This window comes from Poecilia formosa, unplaced genomic scaffold (assembly GCF_000485575.1).
Source record: "Poecilia formosa unplaced genomic scaffold, Poecilia_formosa-5.1.2 Scaffold15, whole genome shotgun sequence".
Taxonomy (NCBI): domain Eukaryota; kingdom Metazoa; phylum Chordata; class Actinopteri; order Cyprinodontiformes; family Poeciliidae; genus Poecilia; species Poecilia formosa.
In genome coordinates, this window is record NW_006799954.1 from 1,981,459 (window position 1) to 2,004,016 (window position 22,558).

At 39.4% G+C, this 22,558-nt stretch overlaps 1 protein-coding gene across 2 annotated transcripts; it reads right to left on the reverse strand.

The window, feature by feature from the left end:
* Positions 1–640: 640 nt before the first annotated feature.
* thbs2a (thrombospondin 2a) lies at positions 641–20,092 on the reverse strand. Of its 2 annotated transcripts, XM_007546195.2 has the most exons (23): positions 19,791–20,092; positions 19,280–19,351; positions 18,477–19,030; positions 18,199–18,283; positions 15,881–16,080; positions 14,829–14,969; positions 14,653–14,746; positions 14,141–14,311; positions 12,324–12,500; positions 10,635–10,808; positions 10,165–10,292; positions 9,911–10,063; positions 8,704–8,922; positions 8,505–8,612; positions 7,836–7,995; positions 7,616–7,734; positions 7,298–7,532; positions 5,418–5,645; positions 5,018–5,289; positions 4,757–4,854; positions 4,537–4,676; positions 2,488–2,518; positions 641–2,162 (listed from the first exon to the last, which is right to left on the reverse strand). In XM_007546195.2, exons 2-23 carry the CDS (start codon positions 19,344–19,346, stop codon positions 2,159–2,161), a joined length of 3,558 nt encoding a protein of 1,185 aa, XP_007546257.1. In that variant the 5' UTR covers positions 19,347–19,351; positions 19,791–20,092; the 3' UTR covers positions 641–2,158. The 2 variants fall into 2 exon arrangements, with proteins under 2 accessions (XP_007546257.1, XP_007546258.1); XM_007546196.2 differs by lacking the exon at positions 2,488–2,518.
* Between the last annotated feature and the right edge of the window lie 2,466 nt (positions 20,093–22,558).

Below are 22,558 nucleotides of genomic sequence, written 5' to 3' on the forward strand. Positions count from 1 at the left end.
CTGACTTTGTTTGATATTAAAATTTGTTTCAGGATCTGAACAGGCAGAAAAATAAAGGACAACTGCACTAACTGATTTAATTAACTCCTGTTTAATTTCTGATGAGGACTGAAATATTTGGTACCTTTTTTTTAAATAGACAAGAGTTTGGGAAAATTTTAGTTATGCTTGTTTCAAAATCAAAACAGTCATAGTGCTAAAGCAAAGCATTATAAAACAGTAATTAGCTCTAATAAAAATTAATAAATTTATTCCTTTTATATGTCACTACCAACCAGATGTTTTGGAAAATTGTCAGACTTATTGGTCTGCTATTTGTAACGATTTTCGGAAGAAACCCGTAGGAAAAGGAGAAAACAGGATCATCTTTAAGGATGTTTTAAGCAGTGTGAATAAAGTGCACAGCAGTTTAAGCTCAGAGGAAGCATCTGACCTGATCTAATGCACAATACTTTATTGCTTCACGTCAAATTTATTTCAGACAAATTTACAACCCATCCTGACTAATAGACACAGGCTTTGCCAAATCATCCATATTGGCCATTCGCAGTACTAAGTTTGGTTTATTTATTTATTTTGTGCTGCCAGCCCAATATGACTTATTGGGTCTAAATAAAGGAGCAAAATCCCAACACTTCTCTTTTAAACACACCGTTCATTCATTATATGAGCTGAAGAGACATAATCTGGATATTTGAAGAAAGTGTTTTAGGAAAGTGAAACACTTCTTGTTTGTAAAATTATTCATCAGCCAATTTCAGTTTTTAGTCATATGTTCAACAAAATGGTATAAAATGGTTTATTTGTAAACAGAACAATCCAAATTTGTAAAAATGTCTATGTAACATCACAGAAATAATAATAAAAAAAAAAACATTTACACTTTGTGCATTGCAAATCTCAAGTAAAAGAAGAAGACGGAAAGCAAGCAGGGAAGAACATAAGAAATACACAGACTAATGCCAATCAACTGAGACACTGTCATGATCCCAAGCCACACTGTACAGTTACACTTTGTCTTTTGAGACCTTCATATGGAATCATTTCATTCAACACTGTAAGGGTCCACATATCCAATGATGATGCTAAAAAATACAACATAGGAGTGTAAAACTACTTGCAACAATACGTCTTTACAATCTTTCATTTTTAAGACTTTACCACAAAATGTAATGACCCTCAGATTGTCAGGTGCATATAAGTGATCTGTTAGGCAGCACCAGACTTACCGGGGAACAGGCACTTCAGGAAAAAAAACTGTAGCAGCCAGTTTTGATGATTAAACTCATATAGACAGAGATAAACATACATATCACTTTGATGTCTTAAACTGAACAACCACAACTAATATACCTTGTCACCAAGGTATGAAAATGATCATTTCTAAGCAACTTTCAAAAACAGTCCCTCCGACAGAAGTGACAGAACACTTAAAAATCTTCAGATATTTGTGGTATGCTATCTTGTTTGTGATATTGAACTATATATCAGTGTAAACAAATAAATAAAACTATTTACAAACTAGCACAAATGCAAAAAATAAAAAATACAGGCTGAGCCTAAATAATTTACAAAAGAAATTATAGTACAGACTTAGTATAAACATCTTTCGCATTGTTGAAATCAATCACTGTAGTTTCCCATTTTAAATCACATTCATCATAAGAAGAATGATGAGAAATAGTGTTGATTATGGTTTTAGTTAGCTGGTTGGTTTATGTTTTGTCAGACAGAGCTCTGACAGATGACTGACCAACAGCTGAGTAAAAACAAAAGAACATCTGTCAATAGAAATCACTTACATGTCAAAGCGAGAAGGCAAATGCAGGGAATCACGAATAATTGATTCCCTTGTAAGTGATTCTCCATCAAGTGGTCACACAATAAAGATAAAGATGTAGAATAGGTACATTTTTTATTTTTTTGATATTCTGCAGAGGCTTTTTAAGCATGTTTACTATGTTCAGTTTCTTCCCATGAATGGAAAAATTGCATAAGGGAAACTGAAATCTGCCATGATGTCATTTCCTGTCAACGTATTAAGGCAAAGGATGCCTGTATGTAAAGTCTTATTTATGTCCAGATGGCTTCACTGGTGACAGGGTTAAATTGGAAAACTTCTTGCCTTCGTCCATCTTCTGTGTGTCATATAACTCAATTATCTGCAAGAAGATTTGAGAGACAACTATAGTTAGTACTGAGTTCACGGTAAAGCCTCCACATTGAAAAGCGACAGAATGCAGAAACAACATGTGCACTGTGGGCATTAGGAAGCGTGTCTTCAGCAACGTGGCTGTGATTGTGAATAAGTGCCGCAGGCTCATTTTCCACAATTTAGCAACTTGGCACTCAGCATAAGATCCTTGGACTGACGCACAAGGCCTTTCACAATGCAGCTGGGGCATTGTGCATGGGCAAGCTGACAAGCAGAAACAGCAGTTTTGTTCTTGCAACAACAACTCGACACACAAACCCTTTCCCCATTACCTGATGAACACTGTTGGGAACTCCGGTTTATCTGAAGTTTGGAAAACATATTGATTGTTTACAAAATGTTCTTTGCATGCAAGAAACAATAACAGTTCACACAGAGATGAGAAACAATTAGGAATTTAGACTCTGTAAAAAAAAAAAGATAAAATAAAATATCCCTAGTCTTTTGTTATCCATCTTTGAAAATGAAGGTGGTTTGGCAAAAAAAAATATATACATATATATTTGACTTGTTTTGCTCATTACACAAGAGAAAAGAAATGAAACGAGCTGATTCTTGTAGCCATTTCAGGAAAGTTTGCTCTAATCCTCATTTCAGCTGATGATTGAGGAGTTTCTTTCATACCCATGCCATTTATTAACTCTCAGCCAGCTGTTGGTGGATTTACTGGTTTGTTTTTGAGTCACTGTCACACAGCAGAGTCAAGTTCTGCTTCGGCACAGTTTTTTTGTTTTTACAGATGAACTCGCACATTTTTTTTTCCTCAAACACCTTCTGGACCACTGTAGAGTTTATAGCTGTGAGGTAGTCAGGTGCTACTCCAGTAAAACATCTTCAAACAATGATACTTTCAGCTCTGTTCTTCACGGTAGGTATGACGCCTTTATCCTGGAATGTTGCATTTGGTTGTTTCCAAACATGTCCAAATAATGAAGGCTTAGACTCATCTCTACGTTATTTCTAAGTCTTAGTGTTCATGTCAAACTTTAGCATTTGTGGAGACTTCCCTCTAACCATCACACAGAACCATGTATCAAATGTGGAAAAGCTTCTTCAAAATGAAGAGTAGCCATTTTCTAATGTTCATCGGATGAGATACACCACATTGTCCAGATTTATTTAACATTAGAAGTTGCGTGTATTTATTAGATTTTATAGATAACATTGACATGTCTTGTCTCACTTACTTTGATTTCTCAATATTGTTGAAAATGATTTTAAATATCCACATGTCCAGCTATGTTAACAAAGCAATACAGACCTCAATGTTTTCACACGGCTGTTTCTCAGTGTTTACTTTTCTCACTTTTCAAAATAAAGAATAACTGACTACTTTCTGACTCATGTCAGAAAAGGCGAACTTTCCCACAGGCAGGTTCTTAGCGTCCTAATTAAGCATTGGCTGATTAACAGGATCAAGGGATACAGAAGTTTAACAGCTCCAAATTTTCAAAACTGTTTACTCCCTTACACCATTCCTTCAGTTTAAAGTTCTTCTAATGAGATGCTGGAAAAAAAAGTGTTGAAGTTTTCTCCAACTGTACATGTTGCTACTGGCTTAATGAAGGCTATTGCACCTTTTTTTTTTCCTTCTCCCAAATACAAGAAAGACAAATTCAGCCTTGTTTATATCCAATTGTAAAAAAAAACAAAAAAACAATGACGGTGTGGAAACTAAAGGAACGTCACCCATCATTTTTATAAAGCTGTTCAAAACTGCAGCTGGAAAGCTAAGGGCATCATATCTCAACTGAGACAGGAGTCTCCATCCAAGTAAACAGACCATATAATTAAACAATTATAGAGGTTTGTTGTACTTGTGTTATTTTGTAAAGAGCAGAAAGGCAAAATTGGATCATATTTCATACACTAGGTTTTGCAAAGCGACAGCCAAATTTAGGAGTTTTCTTCCTCTTTTTGTTTTGCTCTTAAGTTTGTGTATCAGAATAAAAAAAAATTAAAATTTCAATGACTGTTGCTTTGGTGAGCTTAGCGACAGTCAGAATAATTGGGATTTAAAAGCATAATTTTAAATGTGTGTAAATATCCTGATACAGTAAAATTGTGGTCGATTTTTTTCAAAGTTATCATATCTCATATTCCTAATTATTAACAGAAAAACATCGGGTGGGCAGCCCTTATGTCTGGCTGTGTCTCTCTATAGTTAGTTAGTTAATCTCAAGTTGTAAACTAGCCATCTGACAAATTAAATAACTAAATATCCATGAAATGACAGCCTTACAGTAAGATTTAAGATACCCAGATAATTCAAAGCTCGCAAAATGTTTTGTTTGGCAAACATGGTTATGGTTCCAACTTACCTCTGCACTCATATTTGAGGTCGGAGAAGAAAACCAACTCTTGGGAGAAGACAAAGAGGCCTAACCTGCCTCCGGCAAATGTCTTGTCATAAACTGGTCCTGAGTCAGCCATGATCTGTTTCCCTTCATACACCACAACCCTGAAGAGAACAACAAGCCATGACATTAACACATAAACATGATGTTAAAAGAATACAGGCAGGTAAATAGGTTGCCCTACCTTATAAAGCCAGTCTTGGGTCTATGGATGAGATGCCACCGGTAAGCTGTGTAATCCTTCCAACCAATGTTTTTGGGGTCATGCCACAGAGTGCGCACCTATGTAAAGTATTAATTCGACTTTTGAAACAGATTTCACTTTGTGCTGCTTTATCGAATAAAATACATTACAGTTTGGGTTTATGACCAGGCAAAATATAGAAAAGAACCAAGAGCTGTGACTACATTTGTAAGTCATTACAGCATTTGGATGAGATCCTACCTGTCCGGCGGTGTTCCCCGTATGCCACAGAGCGTTCCTGAGGTTTTCCCCAGTTCCTGTGGTTGAGTTGACAACTTTAAGCGAAACGCCAGAGATGCCAAAGGCTTTGGATGGTTTGTCCTCCCAGTAAGTCTGTGTGATCTGCTTCCACATCACAACGTAAAAGCGCCCGCTTGACTGATAGCCGAAGACAAAGCCAGCATAGTCGTCATCTCTGTCTGTGTTCACATACATGGTTCCACTAAAGTCCACTGCATTGAACTCATCAAAACCTGCGGGAGGAAAACAGATACGATACATTCTTGGGACTCTACAGAGCCAAGAGGGTTTCTTTTGGAAAGCAGTGCATCAGAATGAAAGGCTTGTCTGACGGCAAACATTTTGCATGTGTACTGCTCACCAACTGCGATGCCTGGATCAGAGTTTGCAGTCTGAACCAGTTCTTTGCCCTGGTGCCTGACCACCCAGTTGGGATCAATTTGAGTTGTTCCCTTTGGATCCAAGTGGACCATCTGGAACTTCCTGAAGTCTGTAATGCTAATGGCATTGTTCTCTGGACACACGTCGAGGATATCCGGGATGCTGTCATTGTCAAAGTCGTCTTTGCACGCGTCCCCTCTTCCATCACCTGTTTTGAATGAAGCAATATTTAAAAAAAACATCAACAAGGGTGACCTACTTTTGAATAGGTTTGAAAAACAGCTGTACGCTGATGTAAGTATCCCAACACTCCCACTACTGAGGAACATTCGCAAGTTAAAATGAAAAATGGATGGAAAAATAACAATTCCTCCCAGAAAAGGGGGCTTTCAAACCCAGGCCAAGTATACTAAGGCAAATGCTTTTTTTCTTGTTGTGACAATTTCCACAAGTATTACTAACATACAGCCTGACGTATGTTGGAGTTGGACTGCGTGCCGGGAAAGCGGGGATGAAAATAAGCCAGTAGTTAGGAAAGGAGAACTAGAAGGAAGTAACCAGCTTCCTTTTGTCAGCAGCTTTGTTACTGTCCTAGTGAACCAAAATGGTTCTATCAAATTAACACTATCTGACAAGCTTTACAGAGCGCAAAGGCATCCTCTCCAGAGCTTTCCTACTCTGTGGTCTGTTTCCATTTACAGACAGCTGTACAAACTCCAGGTAACCCTGCTTTAAATGGGGCTCTTTGGATTAATCACGAGGAAAGCTGAAAGGAAATAAAAACTTCACAACCTGGCATGTACCCCTCTGGCCCGCTAGGCCATGCAGAATGACATCACTCGTTGTCGACTTTTTCCACAGCCTCTGTACTTCACACCTGCTGCAGGGAAACTAATTGCTGAGCATCAGGGAGAACTCAAAACCTCACTGGGTAGTGAGAACAAATAGCGACTACGTGGAGTTTGGAAGAGCAGGACTAGAAAATACTGGAGCATGCATGTTTAGCTACACGGTGTATAACCAGATTATAAATAGAAGAAAAACAATGAGGTATTTGGAGGAGCCATCCATCATGCAAGAAATTATAGTAATAACACTGACCGAGTGTATGTTTTAGTTAGAGTTTGCACAGGAAACAACCCAATTGTGTGAAAACCAGGATGGAGCTTTTTTGGATGCTTTATTTAAGCAAAACTCCACTTTCTCCTGCTTTTCTGCATGCCGACATAATTACATATATACTAGAAAATACATTTACTTAAAGGGGACACTAGAATTCATGTAATTTAAAAGTGAAAGATGGAAGATAATAATTTGGAGTGTTAAAAAAGACAAAAACAACCCACAAAGATATTGTTGAGATCATAAATTAACAAAAAAATATTAGAAATATTATTCTTCAGATTTTTTTTAGATTGAGATTAATAAATCAGAATCATGAGGCTGATCACTGACATGTTTTCGTAAACTTTTGACCTGATGATCCAGATTTCAGCCAAATTTCTTTTCTAAAGAAACAAGTTGGGTTAGGATTGCTAGAACTACTTAAAAGACCAGTTTCCATTTTCCCTGAAAAATGTAGGTGCTCACCATAACTCCAAAAAAAACAAAAAAAACAGCAAACACTTTGAAATTCAGCAAGTTAAACGATAGCCAAATTTGTAAAGTTTTCCCTCACAGTAAGCCTTCCTGCTATCTGCTAGAAGTCTTGCTCTCTCTCACTCTTCCACAGTCTGAATGAACTGCTGGCACTCCCTCGGTAAGAATTTCCAGGAGTGACCTGCTGAACGAATGTAGCCTTCGCACATCTGGAACATGCTTCAACTGGAATGTTAAATCATTTAAAGGCCACATCCTCACCGTCGGCATCCTCCTGGTCTGGGTTAGGCGTCAGTCTGCAGTTGTCCTTGTCATCAGCTATGCCATCATTGTCATCATCATAGTCACAGGCGTCTCCTTTTCCATCCTTGTCATGATCTGCCTGGTTGGCATTGGCCACATAAGGACAGTTGTCCAAATTATTCTGATGGCCATCTTCATCAATGTCCTGATTATTATCGCACTGGTCTCCAACCAGGTCATTATCCACATCAGTCTGTTGAGCAGATACAAATATAGTCATTGATACTTCATATACCTACTATGTGGTTTCATTCTTTGCAGTGCAGGATGTACTACCTGGTCGGGATTATGAAGCAACGGGCAGTTGTCACACTGGTCACCAACCCCATCCATGTCTGTATCCTTCTGGTCAGTGTTGTACACATAGGGGCAGTTATCGTTTTCATTCTGAATTTCTGTGAGAAAAAATGTGCTATTAGAACATGCAATTTTATTTTAGTGCATGGATTTAATAGTCAGTTGTGCTTCAGTTCAAAAACAAGCATGGCCAGTTTACCATCTCCGTCAATGTCCACAGCACAGGCATCGCCTTCACCGTTATGGTCGGTGTCTATTTGTGCAGGGTTGTGTTCATAGGGACAGTTGTCACAGCGGTCACCTACTTCATCCTTGTCAAAGTCAAATTGGCGGGGATTGTAAAGGAGGGGACAGTTGTCCTGTGCAGGGAAGAGCGTGTTTGTTAATGTCTGTTTCTTGTAAATCTTTAAGCTCTTATTGCTCATCCAGACACAGAACATAGAATGTAATATAAAATAATAACCCTCACAAGACCTGTTTCTGATTTCAAAAGTAATATTACATTGATTTGTTAGAGAGCAATATAATTTATGCTTATTTTATTTTAATAATTTAAAGATTATCCAAAGACATTAATTCATTATCTGCTTGAAGTCTTACTCTCTCTAGTTCTTCAGAACCACAGAAATGTTTTGCATTTTATTGAAACTAGATACTATCCACTCCACATCGCAACGCACTGTGGTTCATTTTAAGTTAAGCAAAGTTTTCCTTTCTTTCACATTTCATTTAGGTCGTTGCTCACCTGAGCAGAAATGTGAGGTTGCAACTGGGTTCTGCCAAATATAATCTAACTTATCATGAGTCCTCTTACGTTTTCCGTGGTAATAATTCTTAGTAATTGTAAAAGTTTATAAAATTCTCATACTCGTTCGTCCATAATTCCATCGTTGTCATCATCCTTGTCGCAAGCGTCTCCCTGTCCATCCTTGTCAAAGTCTTCTTGTCCAGAGTTTGGTAGGTTGGGACAGTTATCCTGAAATGGTTACAAGAAGTTCACAAGATTCATCAGCTGAATTTCGTGTCACAGCGTGGAGGGCAACTCCCAAACTAGTCACTCAAAATACCTTTTTGCAGTGGTATGTACTGTTGGCACTGCAGACCAGGTTCTGATTGGGCCATCCATCCAGGTCTGAGTCCTCTCCACACAGAAAGCCATCTCCAGCGTAGCCGGTGCGACACTCACATTTGTACATTGGGTCACTAAAGTGGCTGATGTATATACATTCAGCATATTTGTGACAGTTGTGGGTCTTTTCTTTACATGGGTTTTCTGGCTCACATACCTAACAGAACACAAACAAACGGACAAGAAGTGGAGGCGGTTTTATGAATACAGATGTTCAAGTTTACTTCAAAGAGCAACAGTTGCTGGCATGGCCTGCACTGAAAAGATTCAATTATATTAATCATATTAAATCTCTGTAATCACTGTTGTTTATAAACAACAACCCTAAGGAGGGTCCACTTCCAGGTACGATCGGTTTTATGAGATCCTTTTGGATTGCATCTCATGTTTGCAAGTACTGTTGCCTAATACAGCACACAGGTACACCACATCACCAGGGGATGAACTTTCATCCATTTTAGATACCACACAGTGAGTGCACCGAGGCCAAACGAACAGCATGATCCAGCTTTTAAACACATATGTGCAATGAAGCATTTTTATTCCCAATGATAAGATGGTTTTCAAAGTCAATGTGAAATCAGACAACCATCTGCTGAGCACAAAGAGCATTACAAAGGGAAATAAAACATGACTGATTTTTTTTATTTTTTTTATTTTTTTAGTTTCCCATAAATTCTGGGATCAAAACAGCAAAAACAACAGTGTCCCTGTGGAGTGTGTTATCTACGGAATGTTCCAATACCTGTTCTAGAGATAAAACGTAACAGCTGTGACTTTTGTTTTTATAATATCGAACTCAAAAACAATTATAAGAACTGGGTCGGTCTGTTTCTGATCTTACCAGAAACCAGAGAGGTATGACATATGCTTATTGTTAGGAGTTACTCCAATCTACTTCGTCTTCTCCTCTGTCCTCAATCTTCTACTGGTGCTGATTTATTTATTTATTTATTTATTTGTAAAGTTAAGTCATATTCACGTATAGTTGATGCTTTAGTCATAAATATGTTTGGATCCAACACCAAAATACCAGGGATCTGCTCCTGGAAATCCATTCCTTCTCTTGTTTCACTTCTTCGAGGCTATCTATCAACTTAACAGAGATCAGCTAAAGACACTGACTGAGTGCAACAAAAACTCACTTGTTTGTTTTTCCTGGCTGCCTCGACACCCATACCAAACGGCTGTGTGCCTTTGTAGCGCTTTGGACAGGGCAAGCAATGGAAACCCGGGTCAGTGTTGACGCAGCGCTGTGCTCCACCCACTTTGTAACAAACATCAGACACCATGTCACACTAGAAAGGGAAAAAATGCATTGGCAAAATGAAAAATAAGAACCCAAATAAAGGAATTATGAGAAACCCACTGAGTACTTAAGAGGGTCTTTTGGTTTTACCTCATTAATGTCTTCGCAATGAGTGCCGTTTCCACGAAAACCAGCAGGACAGGGGCCGCATTCCCAGGAGCCGTCTGCTGAGCTGCTGCAGTCGACCCCTCCAAAGCAAGGGTTGGACAAGCATCCATCTGTCAGAGAAGAGAGATGGGTGGAAACAAACAGCACAATGTGACATTTTGAAAATAAATCTCCAAACACATGGATTTTTTTTCCTAGTAGTCATAACAGACTTTGTTGATAATTCCTGGCAGTTTGGCAGCATCTTTGTGACACAACCTGAATTTATAGTCACCACATAATTCTAATAAATCAACTGCCACACCTCCTACAAAGGTATGGCAGTTGATCGTAACTTTGGTTTTTTCTTAAGCCAAAGTTACGATCTGAAGAAATTTTCTTGTTGTTTGCAAACCTGAAACCTGTTGTGGTAATAACTGAAAAAAAAAATAAAAATGCTACGTTGAGCTCACCGATAGGACAGTCTTCCTTGTTGCAGCTGTCGCTGTCGGTAGCCTCTCCAATGCACTTCTTGCCACCATACTGAGGCTGAGGACTGTTGCACTCACGGGAACGACTTTTGATTCCTCCTCCACATGTTGCAGAACAAGTTGCCCAAGGAGACCACGGTCCCCAGCCCCCATCAACTACAAGGGAAAATAAATCACATATTAGTGCTCAACAAAAGCTGCAAACACTCATTTCTCCTTGTCTAAAGCATTAGAATAGATTTTGTCTACAATTAAATCATATTGTTCCCTTTATTCAGATACTCTAAATTAGGATTTTATTCTCTAATTTAATGTCAGATTATTTGTAATTATTAAGTAAAACTGGTCCACCTATGTTAGTCTTTGTACAAACTAGTTTACAGTTGGGCTAGAGATTAAGTCCCCCGTTTTAGCTCTGAGGATTTGCACCATTAATCTTTACCAAGTTTTTAAAAACTAACCTCAACCTTCATAGAAGGAATGAAACATTTCTTGAATTACTGTTTTCATTTAGTAATAAATAAGCCACCATGCATTTGCAGTGGGTAAAAAACAACAAACAAACAAAAAAAAAACATCAATTTGATTATGAAGCCACTATCACACTGATAGGACATGGAAAGCAAAGCTTAAAGAACATTTTCTATTTACCCAAAAATAGCTGGAATTCACAGAAGAAAGGGAAAAAAAAGTTGATATTCACTCAATTAAGAAAGCACTTTTAGCCCTGACAAAACAGATAACTAAAACTAAGCTTCTTAGGCAAAAGCACGGCAGTGGCAGCATCGTGGTGTGGTAACACGTTGACATTGGTCAAAATCAAATCAGTTATGGATATTATTAAATAGATCAAAGTCCTTGAGGTGAAGCTGTTTTACATGGGGTTAGGGCACATACCTTGGAGAGGGACAGAGGTTTGTCTTTCAACATGCCAGTGCACCCAAGCACACTGCTAAAGCAACAGCCTTAAGGGAAACATTTTAAGTTCCTGGAACGGCCCAGACCACAGGCTGAAGAAAAATTTGAGGTATGATTTAAATATTACTGCACAGCAGCTGCACCCATCAAGCTTGATGAAGATGAAGCAGCTGTGCCTTGATAAATGAGCAGAAATCCCAGTGACAAGATCTGCCAAATTTATAGTCATACTGATCTCTAACAGACTTCCAGCTGTAATTGGTGCAGAAGTTGACTCTAAAAAGTATTACCTAAGTGAATTTAATGATGTACAATAATTTTCTGTTCATCAGAAATTTTTGTTAAAAACAAATAACATGTGTTGCAAGGGTAACTTCAGCATTTTTGTCTTTTATTTTAGTTCAAAAGATGATATAAAGCCCATTAAGACACCCGTGTAAGAAATTTTAAGAGTGCTGTGAATTTTTGAAAACTCTGCCTTTTATCACTTAATCATTTTTCTATTTTTTTTTTTTTTTTAAACAAACAACTTTGCAGAAACAGAAATATGGACCCCGACGCTACAAAAGAAAACAAACTGAGCTTATTTTGCTCAAAGCTTCCTGACAGACTGACAGGAGCTCAGTCCAGAGCACATGGGGAATGTCGCCCTGAGGCGAGCCAAGGACTGAATGTTGGACATGTGAACACAGCAGACATTTCAAACAAAGATGCTTCTTTTTGAGAAATCTTTTCTTTAGCTAAAATACTCACTCGGACAAGGTTTGGCCGTGCAGCTCTGAGTCTCTCTCCCGCTCCCTTCGCAGTCTTTTCCACCCAGCTGCGGCACAGGAGCGTTGCAGTGGCGTATTCTGGTGATCTGCCCTTCTCCACAGGTCACCGAGCAAGACGACCAAGGCGACCACAAACTCCAACCCCCATCCTGGCGAACTGGGGATAGAGAGGAACACCTATCACGCAGACATCACCACAATACATATATCCGATGTTGCGCTTTAGATTCACACCCATTTCTAGCTGTAAACAGTAAACATTGTGTGATAGCGGGAAAAGGCTGCCCACTTTGAAATGTGATGTTTACGCCACTATTTATGTCATCATAGTCAAACTCCTCTTCTTGTGGTTAGACTGTTTTCGTGCCTCACATACATCGTGAGTAATAGTAGCTCAAAGCAATCACAGATGATGGTCCAATATCCAATCAAATCCCATATTCAAAACTGTTGCCTATAATAAAAATCAAGCTGTGAAAAATATCTGCTTCTGCAAGAAGGAAAGAAAATGGTTGCATTTAAGTGTTTTAGATAGGCATAGGTGACACAAAAAGCAGTTTTAATAATGATTAATTCATTTATTGTGTGCAAAAAGCTGTCTTAATTCACTAATGTGCTGGAAGATTTCCCAGCATGATTGACCTCTCTTAAGCCAGGCTTTTGAATTGGCCACTTCAAATCCTTAATTTGGATTTTTTTTTTCTGTTTTTTTTTTTTTGAGCCCTTCAGAGGCTCAAAAGAAAAAAGGCTAGGTAATTCCTGGGTAATGTGCTCCACATCACTGTCCAGCAGTGTAAACAAGAATGGTTGAGCATCGTCTGATGCTCAACCATTGGTTCCAACAATCCTTTGTCTTTTCTCAAAAAAAAAAAAAAAAAAAAAAAAAAAGAGAGAAAAAGAGAAAAAGGATTACTTCTGTACGAGTGATGAAAGCATTCATGGAGTAATTTTAGTAAACTAGCCACTTGTGGGAAGGTCCACCACTGTTTCAAGTTTTCTTCTGTTCTCCACAATGGCTCTCAGTGTCCCAATGCCTTAGAAATGGTTGTGAACATGTCAATGACGTTTATTTCTCAACTCTTCTTAAAAACGTTTTTAAGGCCAAGCATTCTTGATTCTACAGCTGTGTCTGGTTTCCAGACAAATGGGATGAATCACACTAAATGATTGATTTAGACAGGGGCGCTGGGTTGCACAGCTTTCATCCCTTAATAAATGCAACCATCATTTGAAATTCATTTTTACATCCACTCAAGTTTTCTTCGTGTGACACTAACAACGATTTGGTTATCTAAACAAGTCGAATAAAAAAAGGAAAACAACAAAAAGAACCCTTAAAGGGGGCATTATACAAAGAACATCCCAGTAAAAAATCCTATATTTTTTATATTTTTGCATGGGAGCCAGTGGTGAGTAATTGCACAGTGGAACACCCTCTTTGCCAATGATTTATTTGGAAGTATTTTTTGACAGAGCACACCCTTCAACTCAACGATGAGATCCAGTTCCTCACTCACACTCAGACGTACTGTGACAGATCCAAACTCATGAAGACGAAAGCTCAGCGTTTTGCACTTTGAAAGATTTAGTCTCGTCTCATAAATGAGCTGAGATGACTTTTTATGCAGCTCCATTATGTTCTCACCTCCCCACATGTCATGCAAATGTTTTGTTTTCGATTAGTCAAAGTGGTAATGGAGCATAGATAATTCAACACAGACACAGTAATATCGCATCGCAAAGGCAGCCACTTCTGGATGAGGGCAATTTGGAGAAAAAATGAGTCAAGCTACTTACCGCGGCTGTCACATTTTCCCAAGCTGCACTTTCGGGTCTGGATAGATGGTCCGGTGCAGGGGTTACTGGTGGCATCGCATGAGCGACCCCTCTGTTGAGTTCCTATCCCACAAGTGACCGTGCATTCTGTCCACTCCGACCAAGGCGACCAGCCGTCTTCACTGTCTTTAGCTGGAAAAATCCACATCTGCTTATTGTATTTTATTATTTATTTATTTATTTATTGCATTTTAGTACTGGAAAAAGATCATAACTTCTTGCTTTCATTCTTTATGTCACTCTGTTTATCGAATGACTTCATCTGAAGAACCCACAGAAGCCATTCTTAGTGTCAATAAATATGTGGTTTACTCCCTCAGACAAACTGGCTGCAAGAGTCATGTGCTATTAAAGCTCAACATGGACGGAATATTGTTTTTTATGGCACACGGCTGCATTAGTTTAGAAGAAAGAACATGGAGCAGCAGTTGCGTTCGTGTTTGCAACAACAAGAGTTTGTGCGAACTACTTACGCATGCAGACGGGGCAGCATTCTCCATCTATTAAAGAAGGGCTGGCGCAGGCCACTGGAGGGCATGTAATTTGGTGGCACACTATCTTGGACTCCTGGAATTAGCAGATCATAGAGTCTATCGAGTTTACAGACTTCAGCAGTAAATGTGTACTCTCCCGCATGAACTGGAATTACCTGGCATTTACATTTAGTGCAGCTGTCCACTACCCAATCTTCCTTGTCATCAAACAAGCGGCCGTCCTGCCAGCACATGTTTTTCTCTTTAGTGTCCTTCATTCTCCCAAGGGCCTCCTTCATGACTGTATTCTCCTCTGTCTGAACACATAGTAGCAGATCAAGAAGGACATTAGTCACAAACAATTAAGGCACGCTAATTATATAAAGGTGCATCTGGCTGTTGCAGATATGAAGATCAACTACAGACAAAACAATTATGTTAGGAACACATGTTAGGGCAAATCATGGAGAATGAGAAAGATCAGTCATCCAGCTAAGCGGTTGCAGTTACAACACTAGACTTCTTTTCTTTTTCCTTTTTTTTTCTCTCTTGCTTCTGAGCGAGCACAGCAGTAAAACCTCCTGCTTTCTTTTGCACAATACAACCTCCAACCCACTTGGAGACCAGGGGATCTGTGGCTGGACTACTTCAAACTTCGGGAACTGTCAGTCGATTAAACGCTGCCAAAGATTTCAGTGTTTCACTGTGCAAGCTTCCTCTTGAATCGGGAAACGGCAGTGTGCAGCACTAGAGTGTAAGACACCACTCGATCTGGAAGAGCCTCAGGGACCCTTTTCATACCAACCACTTTTTTTCCCCTAAGGTTCATGCCCACAGTCTCTCACTACTGGGAGGCTCCCAGAGGAAACGCAAGAGCTGTTTAAACAAAGTCAGACATTAGACTGGACCGAGCCACTGCCAGGGGAACACTTCCTATGTCCACATGTAACATGTCATAAAATCTGCCTGACTCATGCTGCCACAGATACCAGAAGTCAAACGGGTTCAGTTGTCACAGGCCGCTCTATAAACAGTCCTGCGGCTTTGTGCCGTTTACTTTCAAACAAAACTAGGTTACCCAGTAACCCAATTTAAATGTCTTACGTTATGGATGTCACATTAAAGACTAGTTTGTTCCTTACGAACCTGTAATTTGAATTAATCAGTACAACTTTAGAAGCAAACACAGGAAAGGAATGTGCTTGGTCCAATCGGTTTCCCAACTTACCACTTTCTGCAAACCGTCAATGAGGTTACTGACAACCACACGCAGACCTTTCAGCTCTTGGAACATCGTGCTAAGTTCCTCACAGGAGCGTTCACACATATCTGCACCCAGGTCGTCAGTCTTTGGACCTATGATGTTTGTGGTGATGGACGGGCTTACATCCACAATCTCTGCGCTCTCTCTCAAGCCATTGTCATCGTCTAAAAGAGAGAGGCAGAAGAGATGTAAGCTGCTACAAGTCGGTGATGGGAAACACATTTGAGATCATTGTTGAAACATGAGGTTTATGATCTGCAGACAATGTGATTTCCTGTTTTGTAGGAGCAGGCCAAAAGACGACGTAATGCACAATATAGCTACTGCGATGCTTAATGCGCTAAAATCAGATGTGCAGTTTGTAGCTGTGTTTGATTTAAACAAGGATTAGCTTTCTGAATCTTTATGATTTCTAACAACAGTGATGGAGGATACAAGGCCCTGCTTCAGGAGACCTCTGACATAGGGAGACCTCTCCAACAAATTTACTTGAATTTTATCATATAATCTTAGTTAAGTCAGCGAAAATCTCTCAGTTACAGCCACTGGAACCTAATCCTTCAGTCCTTCTAGCTACTGGCCAATTTAAAGGGCAAAATGAGGCTAACTGCCAAGTTTTTTTTTTTTTTTGCACCGTCAACACATCTGTAGCAGGAAACCCAGCCAAGCATAACGTGTCTACCAGCTGGGATTTTTGCACAGACAGGTCACAGGACAAGGAGGCAGAAATACAAGTCTGCACAGCAGGAAAGGACATCTTTTCTGGGAGGAGTTTGCAGCGAACCTTATAACATAATAGCTGCCCGCATTCCCTCACAGTTTACACCTCCATTTCCCTCAGTTTACCTGTTTAAACTCTGAAGTTTAATTATATCACAGCAGAGTTTGCGAATCCGTAATTTCCAGAATAAACAAGACGCATATCAAAAAGCTCTATGGAGCGCCTGTCGTCCTGCCAACACACAAGCACGTATCTGCTTGGATCTGGCGATGTAAATTGGTGAAGATTAACAGCAGATCGGGGACTCTAAATCAAAAAGTCATTCGACTTGCCCAGTGATGTCCCACAATGTTTTATTTCCTCCCCAGTCTGCTGGATCCATTTAAATCTCAGGAGGGCTTGTCTGTGAAAGCGTTTATGCATTCTCCCCTCTCCCTGATTGACATGCTGTGCTTTTTCAAAGCATAGCAAGGAAAGAATTCGACAGAGAGCGAAATGAGGGGGCTAATTTTAACGCTGCTCATTAATGTCCGGTGTGTTGGCTTTTACGAGAGTGGTTTGTGCGGGTTTATGGGTGTCGTTTTGCATTAAACTCTCTGCCAAGGTGGAAGCTTGACTGGCACCAGTGAGCGTGCAGAAGATTTAAATGCGTTGGTGACATTTGTTAAACAAATAAACTCTTTCAAGCTGGAATTTAACACTTCTTGTGGCAACACATATGCAACGATCACTGGAACACAGGACATTCCTACTCAATGCATGTGGACTCACAGTGCAATAACGCACCAAAGCATCGCCTTCCAGACCTGGAAACCTTGCAGTGTGTTGTAAAAGGTGCCTGTGTTTCAATTTGCTGTGTCTATATCTCCATAGCTAGTACTCTTGTGAGTCCCGCTAAAGATCATGAGGTCCTTATTTTAAATTGGGCCAAGCTTCAGCTGAGAAAAGCAACCAAAGCAGCCAGTTTATGATCTCACCACGAATGTGTGTGTGTGTGTGTGTGTGTGTGTGTGTGTGTGTGCGAGCAGCTGGAAGTGGAAGCTCTGTGATCTGCAGTGTTGCCTTCACTTTTCCTCTTTTTCTATTTTCTTTCCCAGGATATTATTCCAAGTCCACTGCCAATGGAAATAAATGTAAGCATCTGCATCTCTTTTTGTTCAGCGCTCGACCTCGAGCCACTGTGTCAGTACTGCCGTTTCCACAGGCAACGGCGGGAGATCTTCGCCACGTATCTGCGAGCCTCTTTTTGAGCGTCAAGAAAGTCCTTAGATTCATACAGTGGAGGTAAACTGGTTGCTGCGGTGGATACTTAAACAAAACAGAGACATCACATGTAAGGGTGGTTGTATGGAAGGGAGTTGCATGTGAAGGAGTCTCCAAAGCACATCTGCAAGGGATCAGCCTCGAAACACTTTGCAGTTCTGATAAATTTGATTCACATTTTGGATTCAGAAAGACCATGAAAGATCTCAACTTCCACAGAATGCCAGGAACCTTTAGATAAATACTACAAGGCTTTCTTCTTCTTTTTTTTTTTCCCAAATAAACACTTGTCTCTCACCTAGTCTTGTGACTTCACAGTCTCTACTAAGGAGGACGTCTTCCACTGATGTATCGAAGATGAAGCGCACATTCTGAATGAGGCCCTGTTAGACAAAAAAACAACAACAAACTTGTCGTTAATGCCGTTATTAAATCTTTTGGTGGAAGAACTCTTTCTAGAGGTAAAATAAGTTTTTACCAATTCTGATCACAACTTTTTATCATTGACCCTCTTCTGAATTGTTTCTCATGCAAGACAACCATAATTCGGATCTCAGAAGACTCTCTCCATCTTACCCTGAAGTGGTTCTCACGAATCGATCCCTTTGCCACATACATTCGGCTCCCATCGGCCTGAAGGTGTTCATAGAAGGGCTCGTCCAGGATGAAGCTGTCGATCAAGCTGCAGCCCACAAACAGATTTGCGTTTTCCCCATGAATGTGAAGTGTGATGTTCTTCCACTGCGAGTCGGCCAGGTCCACGTCCTCGAACGAGACCACGTTCTGCGAACCGTCCACCCAGTACACCAGGTCCAGGGTGTTGGCCCGTCCGTTGGAGACGATCTCAAACTGCCGCCGGCCGTCGGGGCCCTCCAGGCCGATCAGGGTGCCCCTCGAGGAGCGATCCTGGCGAATGCTGGCGATGAACACAAAGCCCTCGTTGTTCTGGATCTGCTGTAGTATTTGTTTCAGTATGGGGGCGCTGACTGGGGGCAGGTGGTCAAAGCGGATGAAGCGGTAGGCAGGGAGATCAGAGTATTGGCCCCGGAACTGTTTGGCCCCCAGAGTCTTGCGTGTAATGTGGCTGATTTCAAACAGGTCAAATGATGTTTCATCTTCCTGCTCTCCATCTTGAAATCAGTAAATGAAGGGATGAAAATAGGAAATCAAATTACTATTGGGGATTAATGAAGGTCCATGAAGTTTTTAAAATTTACAATTACGGATTCTAATCAAAACCAGCAAACCTGTCAATAATAGAATAACTAATCGTTTTTCGAAAGGAAGCAAAGTCTTGTAGTCTTAGTATTAATATTAGACATAATTAAATCAGTGTGGATAACTTAAAATAAATAAATGATCTATAAATATCTACTTACCTTGGGGTGTTACTTGATGGAATGTGGATATGAACAACAAGAAGAGGAGACTTCTCCTGAGTATCATATTTCCTTCATAAAACAAAGATATTTTATTAGCTTTTGCTGTGCTTACTTAGTCCAACATTCAGTTTCATTTTGATTCAATGTTTTATCTCTTTGTCAGCTTTTCTGGTAAGAAATTATACAGTACGCTGCAGTAGATGAAGATTAATTCAAAAATCCATGGAAATAAAATTACATTTAATATAATTTTAATGTATTGATGTCCTTCTCTCAATTAAATATAAAAGAAAGAATTACATAAAGGGAAAAGTAACTGTTAGATAATTGTGCGGTTATATTTCAAATATAATCCGACGTACTTGAACTATACAGTTGTCTAGAAATCATTTTCATTACTAAAAAGCATCAAAAGTCGGCTTTTCGGGCTTTATTTTTAGATTAAAACATCAATCAAACCATAAGGGCAAAGAGTTCAAGATAAATCCGTTCATGAAGCTTAACTTACCTGGTGAATTAAATTATTTATTTTTTTATTTATTTTTTTCCAAACGCGGACTTATATCCACCCGCAAAGCAAAAGCCGAATCGCTCAAACTGAAACGGAAGCAGCTTATTTTATAGTTAGAACCCAGGACGAAATGAATGAGATGCGGTATTTCCTGCAAACTCCGTGCGTGAAAAAAAAGCCGCTCCACAAGTCCACCTTGTTCCGCTACATCCAGTCTGGAGGAGTCGAGGCACGGCAGTGACTGGGGCTCCCGCTCCTCTCTCTCCCCTCTTATATATTTAGAGGCTTGCAGGAGAGCTCGTCCGTCACCGTCTCTCCAGGATGAACGGTTTACGGTGGGTTGTCATGAGATAGTTACATAAAGGAAATCTTCCGATAGCTATTGCGTAAAGATCTCATCCGCACTCGAAGGGCCTGAATGTTGGACACGTGGCCCCTCCCCTGATGTCTTCCACCTTGATGCCCAGCTGGCTCCCTCCCTGCGAAGCCCTCATTCCCACTGTGCTGGCAGCTGAGTCACCGTCTCTCAAAGGAGCTCATTTAAAATAAACAGAGAAGCAGATTTGATTTTATGTACATCGCTAAAACAGCGCCAGAAACAGCAGGCTATTTCCGCCCCATAGGCTAATGCTGCTTTTCTTCTTTTTTTTCCCCCTTCCTTTTTTTTATATCACACGTGCTTCATATCATTGACTATATTTTATTGGCATAAAAAGATAACCCTAGTTATCTTTATACTTAAAAGTATAGTTTCCTTTATTTCGGGGGTGGAATCTATCCAAACCTTGAAGTTGAAGGTTTAACGTCATGAAAGCCCCTCAAATGGATTTAAGTGCGCACTTTGCCAATGGCTGTTACTCATGTCTTCTTGAATTTCATTCGATTTAGGCATGTGTTTCTTTTTAGAAATCTTTTAGCCTTCTTCGAGTCATCAGACAGGTTCTCTTCCATGATCACGCAGGTGGCAGTAATGACAGTAAACCAGCTTGGGTTTGATTAGTAAAACTGAGCTCAGATTACCAAAAGAAAACTGACTTGATTATAATTGATGATTTAAAAGAGCACTTTTCAAACAAAGCTGAAGCTGAAATGGAAGTGTTTGTAAAACAAAAAACAAAAAAATTAAAACAAAACTAGATACTTCCCAAGAATTCTTCAGACATACCAAATACTTCAAACCCTACAATTTAAATGGGTGTGATTTCTTTCTACCAAATGCATAAAATCAAAAGATCTTTTCAGCTTAAAGTTAAATTGCATGTTCCACTTCAACTGCAAAGTTTGATGTCCTTTGATATGTCAACACATTAATGTACGTAGAAAGAATCACTGTATCAATCAGTGTAATCAACCCCCCAAATATTGGATGTGATCTTACTTTAAATTGGCAAATTGATTTGATACTATCTTAAATTACATTTTTCTATTATATACCACTTTTGCCAAATGCATTGGTCAACAAGGCTGTTGTCACGCAAAATTTGCATGTCACGCAAATTTTGCGTGACATGCCATTCTGATAGGATTTGATGGAATTTTAGCCCAATGTTTGCTGATGGCTTTAACTGTTCTGGGAAGGCTTTCCAGCCTTCCTAAACAGAAGGTTTAGGAGTGATTGTGACAATTTTTGAAGATGAGTATTTGTGAGGTCAAACACTAATGTTGCCCTTGTTTGTAGTTTCAGGTAAGTCTACTTCTTCAAAACCAAACTTGTTAAATCATGTATTAACAGACCTTGATTTGTGCATTGGTGCACAGTCATGTTGGGACTGAACTGAATAGTTTATCTCCAGACTATTTCCATGGAGACAGGAGCTTGACATTTCTTCAAATGTATTGGTATGCGAAATAATTATGTGTTTCTTTCACTGGAACTAAGAGGCCAAATCCAGCTACAGAAAGCCACACACCAACCTCCCATAGCCACTAAACTTTACATTTGATACAACACAGTCAGGCAAATTCGTCCTGAATTGACACTATGTGAATAAACTGCTTTGAAACCATAACTGTAAGTATGTTTTATTATCCTTACTTTATAGTTATTATTAACAGAGCTACTGGATTGATTATTTTCATGTCTTTTACCTGTGTTCATAAAAGCAGACCAAGAGAATTCTTTCAACCAGAAGATGAAAAATATTTCCAGGAATATAAATGAAATTTGGCTATTTCTAATATCACAATAACTACTTAACCTGTTCTGTACAATGTCAGCTGAACGGCACAGCATATGACTCCGGAATCCGTTTCTGTTTTAATTTTGTTTCCAGCACTTTGTGCCTTTGTGTGTCTGGTGTTTACTTTCATTTCTATTTATATGTCTTGTGCCTTCTGTTCAGTTTGCTTTGTATTTTCCTCCGTCACCTGTTTCATATTTCTGGTTGTCACACCTGCATCCATTTAGTCATAATTTCATTAAAGGTAGTCCTGCTTTCACTGAACTCATTGTCAGTTGTTTTTTTTTTGTCTTTCCTTTGGTATTGGCCTGTGCTTCCCTCCTTGTCTCCCCTCAGTTTGCTTGAACTTAAGTTTTATTAGGTTTTGGATTCCATCTGCAATCCAACGTTTACGATGGACCTTTTTTTTTTTTTTGCTGGCTTCTTCCACAGACATTGTTCACTGTATCTGGACTTGTGTTTCTGGTCAATTAAAAAGAGCAGATGTTCTGTTGTTTACAAGGATTTTAATCTCTGAAAAAGAAGTTGACTTGTACTTAAACAAAAAAGGTAGAAACAAAAATGCTTTTTTTTGTTTGTAAAAAG